This window comes from Coffea arabica, chromosome 5c (genome assembly GCF_036785885.1).
Source record: "Coffea arabica cultivar ET-39 chromosome 5c, Coffea Arabica ET-39 HiFi, whole genome shotgun sequence".
NCBI classification, from domain to species: domain Eukaryota; kingdom Viridiplantae; phylum Streptophyta; class Magnoliopsida; order Gentianales; family Rubiaceae; genus Coffea; species Coffea arabica.
In genome coordinates, this window is record NC_092319.1 from 34,708,787 (window position 1) to 34,722,978 (window position 14,192).

A 14,192-nucleotide genomic window follows, 5' to 3' on the forward strand; every position below is an offset into this window, starting at 1 on the left:
TGATCTTCAACCATTTAACTTACTTGTATCTCTTGATTAGTTCTTACGAATAAGACCCCCCAAAAAAAAAAAAAACCAAGAAAGTTAGACCCATTTGGTTGGCCGTGCTTCAATGTCCAAGAAGTTGGGGGGAATCCAGAATTTGTATTCCAAGTCAATTGTCAAGGTTCAAATTACATTCCTTTTCACCATTACGAGGTAGCCAAGGTCCTGTCTAAATCAACTTGACCATTCTTCGAAAAGGAAAAAAGCTGGACCCTTCTTGTAATGACTTATCCAGATTCTTCAGCAAACCAGCCAACCATTTGTTGTTTAGAGGTCCATATCATACATATTGCCAGTTAAAATTTCTCTCTAAGTATTTTAATTTTTGTTCAATTGAAGTGTTATTGAAACTTGGATAAAGTTATTACAAGAAACAGCAAAATCAACAGAAGTAATTCCATTAGTATCCAAAAAAAAAAGTAAAAAAAATACATATCCAGAATAGCTGCCTCAGACAAATAGCAAGCTTATAAATCCAATTTCTCTAACTTTTTAACTTTTACTGATACAATTACCTCAGCACAATTTCAAGTGATTAATACAATAGTTTACAATTCATCGATATTACAATTTGATCTACACTTGGAGGTATAAATACTCGTCAACAAAACATTCTATCCCGTACTTCATAGGACAAATACTAATGTAAAATTAGATTAAAGTCCACAAGTCATGAGGACTATATAATAGTTTGATTGTAAATTGAATGACAAGTAATTATTTTATCAAAGAGACAAATTTAAGTGATAGGTGGAACAAGAAAAATGAAATGCTGCCCGTAATATAGTACGTATGTTTATTAGTTTAATATGTTTAATGATCTAATAGCCAATAGTCAGAAACTTGTCGAATCAAATACTTAAATTACTTTGCTTCTTGATCTGCATCAAATCATTGACTTATAAAAATTTTTATTATAGATTTTGTAAAATAATCAGTACTGGATGACTTTCAACAAGTTTAATAATAATATTTTTCTCTTTATTTATTAAAAAAAAGAGTAAAAATTTTTGTAAATCACAAAATTTGAATTCAAGATGTGTCAATGACTCATTGATAAGCACAACATAATGGAATTTAATTGTCATTGTCATCATCTGTTATTTAAACTTGTACCCATCCTTTGGCACGAGGGAATTGCTCTACCATTTTCTATTTCCTCGTCTCTACCCACTTTTACTTTTCAAATATTTCGTCAGATTTGAAGATTTTCTAGTCTTACTAATTAGTGTTATTTGCGGAATTTAGAAGTGACTAGATAGACAGAAGCTTCACGTGGTTTATACCTAATTCTCCAAAAAAAAAATTTCCTCGTGAAAACGACAGGTAATGTGTTTTCTGATACCTAATTCTCCAAAAAAAAAAAACAAAGGAAAAGAAAATTAAGTTATGAGACTTGCAAGGATACACTATGGACAAATTATATTTCGTACCCTAAAACTTTATATTAATGTGGCTATATAGTTCACCTCTACTCGTGGCGTCCCCGTCCTTTCTTCACATAGCTTTTCCCCTACTCGAAAGTCAATTCTAAATCTACCTTTCTAATTGTAAAGAATCAGATCATTATTTAGGTGATTCAGCCAAAAGAAGAAAAACCAAAAAGATGTTTATTTAGGTGTAATATATGTGAAGAAGACAAAACTTTAGAGCCGGCCATAACACAAAACGATTTACACACAATCAAGTGAAAAGATTTTTTGTATGTATATAAAAAAGAAGAGAATTTCAATCAATTAGCGAAAGCCGAACCAATGGTAACAAATACGTGAAAAACATGCAACAAAAAAAAAACAACAGATGAAAGGGATTTTCTTGACGTCTTAGAAACCAATAAGAAATATTACTGTACAGCTCCAAAATTTTCTTACAAATTCTCTGTAACTCCAATGCATGATTTGTGCATGTTTTCCACGGACAGATTAAATAAATTTTAGTTTCAAACTCTGAAACAATTGATTTAACAAGTTTTAGTTTAAAGGCCAAGTTATTCTCCTATAAAATTTTTAACAACCTTACCTACAATAACCCCAAAACACTCCTCAAAATTTTTAATATACACACTTCAAAAATACCAAAAAATACAAATAAATTTCACTTCTTTCCTTTCCTCTTCTTCCTCCCCCACATCAACCCACCACCACCTCCGGCGCCGGACACCTCTTCCGAAAAAGGAAAAAGAAAAGGAAAAGAAAAAAAAATTTACATCTTAAAATATTTTTCTATAATTTCTACGGTAAATTACAGTAAAGCTTATATCAGTTTTACTTTCAAACTCTGCTTCCAAACAGATTGAACCAAATTGATTTAAAAGACCCCACATCTAACAAGAACATAGAAAATAAAGAAAATAATAATCATAAAAAACTCTCATTAAGAAACAAAGAAATTTTTACTAGGAAAATGCTAGACGAGAATAAACTCTTACTAGGAAAATTCCAGAAGAGAAAAATTTATTTCAAAAGCAAAGACAAAAACAATTGGGACAGACACCAGGGGAACTGGAGAATGAGAGGTGGAGTTCGTTAGCTGAAGAAATTTTTGAAAGAAGAGGGAAAGAGGGTGAGCAAATGAAGAGATAAATATGAGGAAGTATCCAAATGCATATGCACTTGATTTCTACATGGCTTTTTCTATTTGTGGTCGGACGGCACGATACACTTACCAAATAAAATAATGTACTCATTATGAAATTCTAACATTATCATGCACCTAGTAAACTGCGTATAATAAATGAATCTTGTATACACTATTATCATTAGATATATGATATATGTATAAAATTTGAATTTGAAATTCAAAAGTTACTCATATGTCATCGATCTAACCGTGATAGTGTATATATTGGCAGTGTATATGAAATTTATTCAAATAAATTGCTATCAATATAAACTTTTGCTGATTAGATAACAGTGGAACCACCTATTAACTAATTTAAAATTCACCATTAGTGTACTTCAGGTTAATTGTTCACTAATATTGTAAAAGGTTTTAACATAAACCACAAAACAAGTGAACGGATTAGTTGGTCAACAGTTAATAGATTTAGCATGGCGGGGCCAGGATTTTTAAAAAGAGAGGGTGAACTTAAAAATATGGCAATTTTACTTTACGAGTCTAAATTTGAAAATTATAAGATGCATGTTAATTTTTTGTGACTATATCGCTTAATATTTTGGTCTTTATAGTTAATCCGAAATCAATGTAAATTATTTTAAACCAAATTTCTATATGAAGAAGTTTTTTATGATTTTAAGATGGTTTTTAATAGAGTAATAATAAAAAGTAAGTCTACAAACCACAAGAAGGAAGCTATTTCCCCAATATTGGAACAAGATACATGATAATATACCAAATTCGTGTAACTATTCATGTCTCTACCTTCTCATTTCTTGTGTACCGGAAAAACGAACTTCTCTTTGCTTTAATACCAAATTTCAGGGAGGTAATACATAAAGTTCTAAAAAAAAACATGTATTATGAAGTTAAATTATGTATATGAACTAAATAGAAGTCTAAAGTATTTAAAGTCTAAAAGATAATAATTTTCATGAGGCAAAAATTAGATTGGGAGAGGGGGGGGGGGGGGAATATGATTTTAAATGGAAAATCCAAAGTATTCAGGAATCAAAAGGAATTTTTCAGAACTTGGACAAACCTGCCCCTAGCGCCCTTATGACTCTGCCACTGCCGACTACCATAAAAAAACAAAAAAGATTTGACATAATCACTTAAATTTGACTGATATATGAAAGACGTCAGAAGCTTTAACTATTTATCCTTATTTGTCTTCTTAAAGAGGACAAACACGACGACAAACACGACGATAAAGAAAACCCAAGTTGGATTCATTCAATTAGCCAATAAAACTGTCTGTTTCCTGTTAGACCAAGGACTTTGCCATGCTTGAAAACCTTATTCCATCCGGCAGCCACAGGTTTATGGATAAAAAAAAAAAGGGATTTGTGCGCCTCAATAATTGCTAAATGATGGATAAGGAACGGTTGGAGGCAAAATTGATTTTAAACGGTTGAGATCAGTTTTTGTATAGGTTGCATGAGATAAATGTTAACATATTTTAAACGTATAATTGTAAATTTTGATATAGGTCATATAAAATTTTTTGCATCAATTATTACTTAAATGATATATCTATTTAAGTATGAATTAATTTATTCTACATTATGAAAGTATAATTTTTTTACGTTTCTGAACAATTTTAAGTGCATGACATATAATTTTTATTTAAATTTAAGTATTATATATATATAATTACTAGAGTAAAAAATCTTATTATACAAACTCATCCAAGTATTCAGGCAATTTTGCTTGATAACAACTTAGATCACATTTCAACAAAACAATAATAACAATAATAATATGCAGCCGCTAGAGCTGTTAAGCCAATCAAGTAGCTCGAAAGCTCGTTAGAGCTCGGCTCGTTAAGGCTCGAGCTCGGCTCGTTAATTTTGGTTAACGAGTCAAGCTCGAGCTCGAAACATGCTCGTTTAGTTAACGAGCCGAGTAAGCTCGGCTCGTTTGATACTCGAGTAGCTCGTTAGAGCTCGTTAATGAAGGGCATATTTGTCATTTTAGAAATTAAAATTATATAAATTAAAAATTATAGGTTTTTATTAATGTTAATTTGCACGAGCTCGAGCTCGAGCTCGTGAAGCTCGACTCGTTTGTGATAAACGAGTCGAGCTCGAGCTCGAACTCGAGCCACATGTACATTTAACGAGTCGAGTTCGAACACATTTTAAAGCTCGTTTTCTTAACGAGCTCGAGTTGAGCTCGGCTCGAATTAAACTCGAGTCGAGCTCGGCAGCCCAATACTCGGCTCGACTCGGCTCGATTAACAGCTCTAGCAGCCGCCCAAAGGGCTGATGGTCACCACAAGAAATTTAGTCTGGTCAAGGTGTGGGAGGTCAAGATCCTTGCCTTCTATCAATTTGTCATTATATATGATTGTTTTGAATGATTTTCTCCAATGGTGATTCAATTCCTTCGACTCCCCTTCCTCTTAGATTAGAAACATAGATTAGATTATAGAAATATTACTATTGTGATAAAAAATAATAATAATAAAATAGGGCAGCCACACATTATCGGTCAAGATATAAAGAAAATGTCCAGCCATCAGAAGTGGGACCTTTGCACTTCAGGTAAGATGGTCCAACAAGGCAAAACGACCTAGAACAACTGGAATTTAAGTCATGTGTTGTTGGTGGGCCAAATGGAAATTTCCATCCATTTACAAGCTTTCGACCACTACATGATTTATTGATTTTCAAGTGTTCTCTAGTCTCCGCTCCTGCCAGCTTTCTCCTATAAATTGCCACCCCAATATCCAAATCCCACACACAACACACAAACACACAAAATACACAACAAAATCCAACTCCCACGCACAAAACACACACTTTAGGCAAGAAAAGTAGCCACCACAAAGGCTAATAAGATGGAGAACTTCCCAGTAATCAACATGAAAAACCTCAATGGTGACAAGAGAGCTTCCACCATGGAGCATATAAAGGATGCTTGTGAAAACTGGGGTTTCTTTGAGGTACTATACATTCCTTTTTTTTTTTTTATTTTCTTTCTGATATAAGGCAAACTAGTGTACCTCATTTTGTTTTTTTGATGTAACAAACTGCTGTACCTAGGATTTTCATGAGTTAGTTTTAATTTTAATGGTTCTAAGAAGTTTACATTATTAACTTTTGTTTCTTTTCTTTTGAAACTTTGATGTAGTTGGTGAACCACGGAATCCCACACGAGATGATGGACACAGTTGAAAGATTGACAAAAGGTCATTACAAGAAATGCATGGAGCAAAGGTTCAAGGAATTGGTGGCAAGCAAGGCTTTAGAGGGTGTACAAGTTGAGATTACTGATATGGATTGGGAGAGCACATTTTTCTTGCGCCACCTTCCTGTCTCAAACATTTCACAAGTCCCTGATCTAGATAATGAATACAGGTAATAATTATTTTGAAGCACATTTCCCACTTCAAGAAATATTTTGAAGCAAGTCTTATGTGGATAAGTAATGATTTTGCTGACAGAAAGAAAACTAAAAAAAATTTGAAGAAATCTTCAGTATGAATTTGTCTTTATGTTACTTGTACTAATTCATAGCTTGGTTGTTAAAGGTTGTAAATTTGAGTATTTGTTAACATTTTATTTGCGTTCTTAGCCCAGATTTTCTTCTCATCTTTGTATTATTAGAGTGTTGTTTACAGATGTGGAGAGTTATTCAAGACAAGATCTTAACAGGAACATGAAAAGCATAAATACTACTGTTACACATTAGGAAGTTTTGAGCTGACTGAACATGCTACACATGCAACCATACTTCTGTGTCCCTTCTCAAGAAACAGATAGATTTGGATTTCCATTCAGGTTTATCAATAAAATAGCCTTTCATCAGACACAATTATTGACAACTTCGCTTAAAATATGTTAAAATATTCCGTTGTCAACGCCTAAAAAGCAAGATATATCCATGCTCTGTCGTAGGCTATTTTTCTCTTTTTACTAATTCCACCTATCCAATCAAATTTTCCTCATTATTTTTTTCTTGTGATGCAGGACCATCATGAAGGAGTTTGCTGTAAGATTAGAAAAACTGGCTGAAGAACTTCTTGATTTACTATGTGAAAATCTTGGTCTTGAGAAGGGCTATTTGAAGAAAGCCTTTTATGGTTCAAAAGGTCCCAATTTTGGCACTAATGTTAGCAACTACCCTCCATGTCCCAAGCCCGAGTTGATTAAGGGACTTCGACCACACACTGATGCTGGTGGGGTTATCTTGCTTTTCCAAGATGATAAAGTAAGTGGTCTACAACTCCTCAAGGGTGATCAATGGGTTGATGTCCCTCCAATGAAGCACTCTATTGTGGTCAACCTTGGTGACCAACTCGAGGTACACTTTAATTTCTTGGGATTAAAAATGTATACTTTTATAAGTAATATGATAAAGAAACAATAGATTTCTTACTTTCATACCAACATAATACGTATAGCTACACTTGTGCTTCATAAATAAATATTACTTATGAATAGATTATTTCTCATAAAGATTACTTATAATTACGGAATATCATACTAGATTTAGAGGGATGATTGTAATTTGTAAGCAACAATAAACATCAATATTAATTTATGCAAAAATTAACAAATCGAATTGACTGTTTATTCATTTATGCCTTTTTATTTAGGGTTCTAATTATGTTACAAATTAATCACAGGTGATTACCAATGGAAAATACAAAAGTGTGCTCCACAGAGTCATAGCTCAAACAGATGGAAATAGGATGTCACTTGCTTCATTCTACAATCCAGGTAATGATGCAGTTATTTATCCAGCACCAGCACTGCTGGAAAAAGAAGCAGAAGAAAGAAAAGAAGTCTACCCAAAATTTGTTTTTGATGACTACATGAAACTCTATGCTGGACTTAAATTCCAGGCCAAAGAGCCAAGATTTGAACTCATGAAGAATGTGGAAGCCAATGTTACCATGGGTCCAATTGCAACTGCTTAGACTCATAGGAATAAAACAGTGCTAGGATGTTTTCTTCTCCCTCTTATGTTTTCTACTTATTATTATTATTTTTTTATTGTGGGGGTTGTTGGTTATTCCTAGTCATTTGTTGCTCCAGACAGGAGGATCCTTTCTGCATCTGGGGGACCAAAATTTATTATGTAGTAAGAATTCTAAGACAAAGAAATAAATAAGCTATACATTTCTCCAAAATCATTTGTGGCTACTGTTGCAAAGCTATATGGTTGATTGACCTAATATTTGGTTTAATTGCCTTTAAAAGTCCTTAAAATTTTCTCAATTATTAGACACTCAACATTTTACTTTAATTTATGAATGCCGGATCAATTTAGTCCTCAAATTTCTAACAAATCTGACAAATCAAGTGTCGGGTACTTCGAACAAAAATACAATTATGTTTGGAACTATGAATTACAATAAGCAAACTTAAGAGAGAAAACTTACAAGGAGCAGCCGATATCAATATGCAAGAAAAGCTAAGTTTGTCACACATAACTGCTTATTTAATAGTTGTAAGAGAATAATTAACATACTATGAATTTAACAGTAATGCATTAGTAACATGGCCAGAACTTAAAATTGGCAATATCCATCAAAAGCCCACTTTTTGGTACCAAATCAGGAATAACATAAACAAGTCATCATTAGCCAAGACAAGCCAACGATTTGTTGACTCCTAGGTTTAAATGAAAAAACAAAAAAATCCATTCAACATTCACCACATTTACGCTTTGCCCCCTTCAACTAAACAAACAGGCAGTTTGCCCCACTAGCAAATCTGATTAGTGATTTTGTGGTCAAAAGTCAAAAGCAAGCCAAGTTATCCTCAAGCTGACAGAAATATGGTTGATTACTAAATGTCAAACATTTTTAGAGTTAAATATATTTTGTAGAATCATTTAAGAACCAAATGATAATTGGGATGTAGTTTAGAGGAAAATCAAGGTTGATTGGTGAGATAAAAAAAAGTTGTGTGTAAGTTCAAGAATTTTCTCGTTGTTTTTTTCTTTCTTTTTTTTTCAAGCTTTTTCTCGAAAGACGTGTCACTATTATCCCTCACCTTTTATATATCACAAGAACAAGCAAACACACACACACACACACACACATGTAACTTACACTTTCTGGTTTTTTACTTTTCACAAGGAGTTGAATTTTGTCTGCTTCTTTCTGTGGATGGAGGCATAGTTTCTTCTCAAGTATAAGGATTAAATAAGCAACTACTCATAGAGCAGTTAGCCACTAAAGAGTTTTAAAATTCTCATTGAGTGCAGGCCAAGGTATCATGACCTACATTCTAAAAAATTTAAATTTTTTTGAAAAAATTTCACCAACAGGTACTCAGATACCCGTTTGAATAGGTGGTGATTCAGTCTCTGGCAAAAAAAAAAAAAACCGTATGAGGATTAAATACTGGATTTTTATGATATAAACTGTGTGTATAGGTACACCATCACAAGCTTTGTGAGATGCTGTAATTTGTACACCTCGTCCACAATGGAGCCTCTCTAATAACTGTCAATCTCACAGGAATTATTGGGCAGAAATGTGCCCCACATGTTTGAACCATTTATTTCATTTGCTGATCTTGCTACCAACAGTAAAAACGATAGCATTTGTTTTGTTTATTAATTTGCTAGTGACTCGAGACAAAACAAGGTCGGTGAAAGCAAAATTAAATTGATTAATCAAGATTTCATTCTGTGGCATATGTGGTAGCAACAAAATTAAGTTTCTCTCAACCAAATTACAAATAAAGTGGGCAGACAATTTAGCGAAAACATATATTCAAAAATCTTTGAATAAAATGGATTAAGTTAGTTACCCATAGTGGGTTATAAAAGTAAAATTCTGATCAAATTTGTTTTAAGGGGCATATCACAACTGGGGTATAATCTTATAGGTGTGTAGTGTTATGTCGTTTATCAAAGTAAGTGTAGTTTAAAGAAGGTATGTTATGAAGTTAAACTTTTATGTAATATTTGCAAGTATGTATGCTTCCAAAATTGGAAAAGAAGAAATTGACTTAAAATGCCAAGTTAAAGTTAAGATTATAAAACCCTTAGCTTATTGAGATCATAGTATGTAAGATACAGGAGTGCTATAATATAAAACATTATAGATATCAAAGAATACAATGTGGTACTTTTTTATCTTAGTTTTTGTTATCCCTAAATCGCTCTCATGTCTTTTAATTAGAATTATTGCATTTCAATATGGCACTAATTAAAAGAAATAAAACACTGCAATTGATTACATCTCAATAATGTTGATAATTACAATTAAAAATTGCCCATTAAAAATTATTTACCTATCCCTAGACTCCATTTCCAATTATTATATAGATCAAAATTTCTTAATCGAAGCATGAAAAATTTCTCATTAGCCAATTGAGATTCTAAAAAAAATGAATGTAAAAAAAAATACACTCTAAAAAAAATAGAGAAACATACAAGGAAAAAGATCCCTTATTCATTTGTATATCTTCCTACAAATATCACAAGTAAATTTCACAATTATCTGCTTTTTACAAATATGAAGAAATTTAAAAAATGAAATGAAAAATCCAACTATTTCAATCAAATGAATTTAACTATCTCACAAATAGAGCTTTTCTCTTTCTCATTGAGAACATTTTCCCCCCATTGGTGGGAGCTCAAGACTATTTCAAATTTCCAAAAATTCAAACCTACCAAATTTCCAGTCTCAAACACAGATTTTCTTAGCTGATAAGCCCGGACAAGAGTAAATGCAAAGAAGTAACTACAGGAACTAATTTTAACAGCAAAGATTATAAATGCTTAGCTGCAATGAAGTAGAAGATGCAAGCCGGAACACAAGATTAAAGAAGTAAAAGCTAGACAATGGTGGGCTGGATCTACACAGACATAAATCTGTCCAACTTGAGGCCAGTTCATACTCTTTCAACCCTTTGTTTAGCTAGCTTTTCATTTTTTTTCCTTTCTTTTTCTTTTATTTCCCAGCTTGGCATTTACGTAGTGGAAAAAGCTGATTTTCTTTTGAGCTGTTTTGGAGTGGTTAGCTTCTATACATTATCAGATAGATTTGGTATTCCTTTAATATCTCAGCTCGTTACTATGGCAGAAGAGGTGACAAAGATAATGCAAAAGTTTGCCTTAAACAACCAAGAATGCAATATAACAGATCTCGATGTAGGAGATTCTAGTCTTAGTAGACAGGAATGTTTGCTAAGTTTGATGGGGAAAATCCAGGGTGAAAAGATAGCCAACTTTATTGGAGTTAAATACTTTGTCACTAATGCCTGGGGCTACCCTAAAGATTTGAAAGTGAAAGATTGGGACCTAACCTATACCAATTTATAAACCCAGGAGAGGAAAGTCGAGAAAGGATAGCAAATGGGGGGCCATGGATAGTGGATAACCAACTGCTAGTTCTGAACAAATGGTATGAAGGAATTGAGGATGACCAAGATGCATTCGGAATAGCCCCTCGAGGTATGTTATGAAGTTAAACTGTTATGTAATATTTGCAAGTATGTATGCTGCCATAATTGGAAAAGATGAAATTCACTTAAAATGCCAAGTTAAATGCTGCTTTTAGTTAAGATCATAAAACCCTTAGCTTACTAAGATCACAGTGTGTAAGATACAGAAGTGGTATAATATAAAACATTTAGATATCATAGAATACAAAGTGGCATTTTTTATCTTAGATTTTGTTATTCTTAAATCACCCTCATGTCTTTCAAATAGAATTATTGTATTTCAATGTGGTACTAATTAAAAGAAATAAAATACTCCAATTGATTACATCTCAATAATGTTGATAATTACAATTAAAAATTGCCCATTAAAAATTATTTACTTATCCTTAGACTCCATTTGCAATTATTATATAGATCAAAATTTCTTAATCGAAACATGAGAAATTTCTCATTAGCCCTTTGAGATTGTAAAAAAATCAATGTCAAAAAATAGATAATATGAAAAAAAAAACAGAAAAACATACAAGGAGAAAAGATTCTTTATTCATTTGTATATTTTCACACAAATATCACAAATAAATTTCACAATTATGTGCTTTTTACAAATATGAAGAAATTTAAAAAATGAAATGGAAAATCCAACTATTTCAATCAAATGAATTTAACTATCTCACAAATAGAGCTTTTCTCTCTCTCACTGAGAGCCTTTTCCCCCCATTGGTGGGAGCTCAACATTCTTTCAAGGGAAATTTGCCAAATTGGTCCCTATCATTTTCACAAAAAACTTTTTTGGTGCCTAACATTTAAAATCAATCAGAATAGTCCCTAACATATAAATTATAAGCCAGTTTGGTCCTAGTACTCGTATTTGCTCATTTCTCTGACTAAAAATAGCACACCTCTCTCACGTGGGCATAATTTCAAGGGTAAAATCGAAAAACATTCATTAATCCATGGTTTTAGACTAAAGAAAGAGAATATTCTCTTCAAAGTTCAAGCTCTCCAATGGCTACTCTTCTATCACTCCTCCTAGAGTCAATCTTGAGTCATTTTCCCTGGACCTACTCTATCAGATGCATTCCACCATCGCCACATTGGCAACTCAGTGTTTCAGGGGGTGAGAGAGGTTATTATTATTCCTCAAACAGGAGGTAAAGAAGGAAGGCACTTGAAGGTGCAAGTCTTGGTGGATACTTTCCAGCCACTAATGAGGGGCACTATTGTCAAAATGATTGGTTCCATGAGATGGATAAAGTTTAAATATGAGAGATGCCCAAATTTCTACTACACAAGTGTAGTTATTGGACATAGCGAAAAGGGTTGTAAAACAAGAGTTTCAGTGGGGAGTGGACAACAAGAGAACCAATATAGACCTTGGATGAGAGCAAACCCTAGGAAAGGATTCCCACAAAAAGAAACTAATAGCTACAGATTCCCTTCCAAAAGGAGTTACTGGGGAGTACTAAATGAGGAAGTAGTTCGAAAAGAGTCAAGCAAGGAGGAATTAGTTTCCAACCAATGTATCCAAAGGGAGAATGAAACAGATAGAGGGAGCAACAAGGTAAATACCTTTAGAAGTGAGGAAACAAAAGCAGCAAACAGATGCATCAAATGCAAGGCAAAGGGAGGAAGGAATGGAGGCAAGGGACTTGATGGAACTTCACATTGCAACACAAAAAGCATCTGAGGGACACAAGATGGGGATTGGCGTTGTGGCCAAGCTGAATGGAACAAGAATCACGGCTGACTGGGCGCTAGTGGACAGGACCTCGCTACTGGACATCCAAGATGAAGCTGCAGCAGTGAGACTGGCACTCATCAAAGTAACGCAGCTTGGTTGGCACAGGATTAAAGTCATAAACGTCAATAAACATCTTATTGCCATGCTGAAAAGTGGGAAAGGAGACAATCCGAACATAATCACGTTAGTGGAAGATATACTTGCTCTAGCTAATCTGTTTCAAATGTGCTTTTTTGAAGTAGGAAAAAATAGTTATATGTCTCTATGTAAAAGCATTAGTCGTTATGCTCTAAGCATAGTTATAGATGAAGAGAGAATTTTTGTCTCTTCTTAGTGTCATCGTACACTTTGTATTGGTGGTTGAGCCATTGCTCAAATATTGTAAAGTTTGGTTTGCTATAAAATTCATCTATCGTTTCCGGAAAAAAAAAAGAGAAAACAAGAGCAATGCTGACAAAGATTATAGACACAAATTAGGGTAATATCTTCAAATGTGACAATGATCCAACAAAGAATATGATGGGAACTTAAAACTAGATGCTGTTATAAAACACTACTATGATTACTAGTATTTAACAGGTATGTCAAACATGTTAATGGTGGAGTAAAATGAAAAAAAAAAATAACAGTGGGATAGAAAAAACACTTTAAAGTGTAAAATATCTCCAAATTGGAAATTGAGATGCAATGCGAATGTCACATACAATTTATTGTTGTAAAGTACAAACATGACTCTAAATAGAAAAGTTTAGGGTAAAAAGCGTTTAACTTAAAATTTAGGATTAAATGTTGGAGTTGATATTAAATTGAAAGAGAAAAGGAAAGAGATGGATAAAAATAAAAAAAATAAAAATGATGGTCAAGTGCCGTGAGAAGTTAAACTTCTTTCAACATTTCTAAATTTTAGCATTAACCTATGTTCTTCCTTTATTTTTCTTCTTTTGTTAAAAAATAATAAATAAATAAAAATTAGGAACTATTTTGACTTTGCATTCTGAAGATGCATGCATAGTTAAATATTTAAATGCTCTGAACTAGTGAACTTTACAATTTCTCTACCTATTGAAATTCTCCATTATGTGCAGTTACCCATCAAATAAGACGACCGAAGCTATTACTATCAGATTAAAATGATTGCTCTAACCTCAAATAAATTAACTTGTGGAAGTTTAGAGACACCATGTTTGTGTGCTTCACTTATTTTCCGCTCACTATTTGATATCCAAATTCAGCACTTAAAGTTAATAGATTCAGATCTTAATATGTTCAGATATGTTTGATAATAAAAAATTAAATATTTGAATTAATTAAGTGGTACTGAATTTTTTAGGCAAAATTTGCTCCCAAAAATAAGTGATAAAGTATTTACTTAT

General features: G+C 32.8%; 1 protein-coding gene across 1 annotated transcript; it reads left to right on the forward strand.

The window, feature by feature from the left end:
* The first annotated feature begins 5,408 nt into the window (after positions 1–5,408).
* On the forward strand, positions 5,409–7,804 carry LOC113690344 (1-aminocyclopropane-1-carboxylate oxidase 1-like). Its single transcript, XM_027208197.2, has 4 exons — positions 5,409–5,611; positions 5,800–6,026; positions 6,639–6,972; positions 7,298–7,804. Exons 1-4 carry the CDS (start codon positions 5,507–5,509, stop codon positions 7,589–7,591), a joined length of 960 nt encoding a protein of 319 aa, XP_027063998.2. The 5' UTR covers positions 5,409–5,506; the 3' UTR covers positions 7,592–7,804.
* The last annotated feature ends 6,388 nt before the right edge of the window (positions 7,805–14,192 follow it).

Coding starts and splice junctions, on each gene's coding strand:
- LOC113690344 (XM_027208197.2), top strand. CDS start 5,507: ATGGAGAACTTCCCAGTAATCAACATGAAAAACCTCAATGGTGACAAG. Junction 5,612..5,799: donor AAAACTGGGGTTTCTTTGAG/GTACTATACATT, acceptor ACTTTGATGTAG/TTGGTGAACCACGGAATCCC. Junction 6,973..7,297: donor ACCTTGGTGACCAACTCGAG/GTACACTTTAAT, acceptor AATTAATCACAG/GTGATTACCAATGGAAAATA.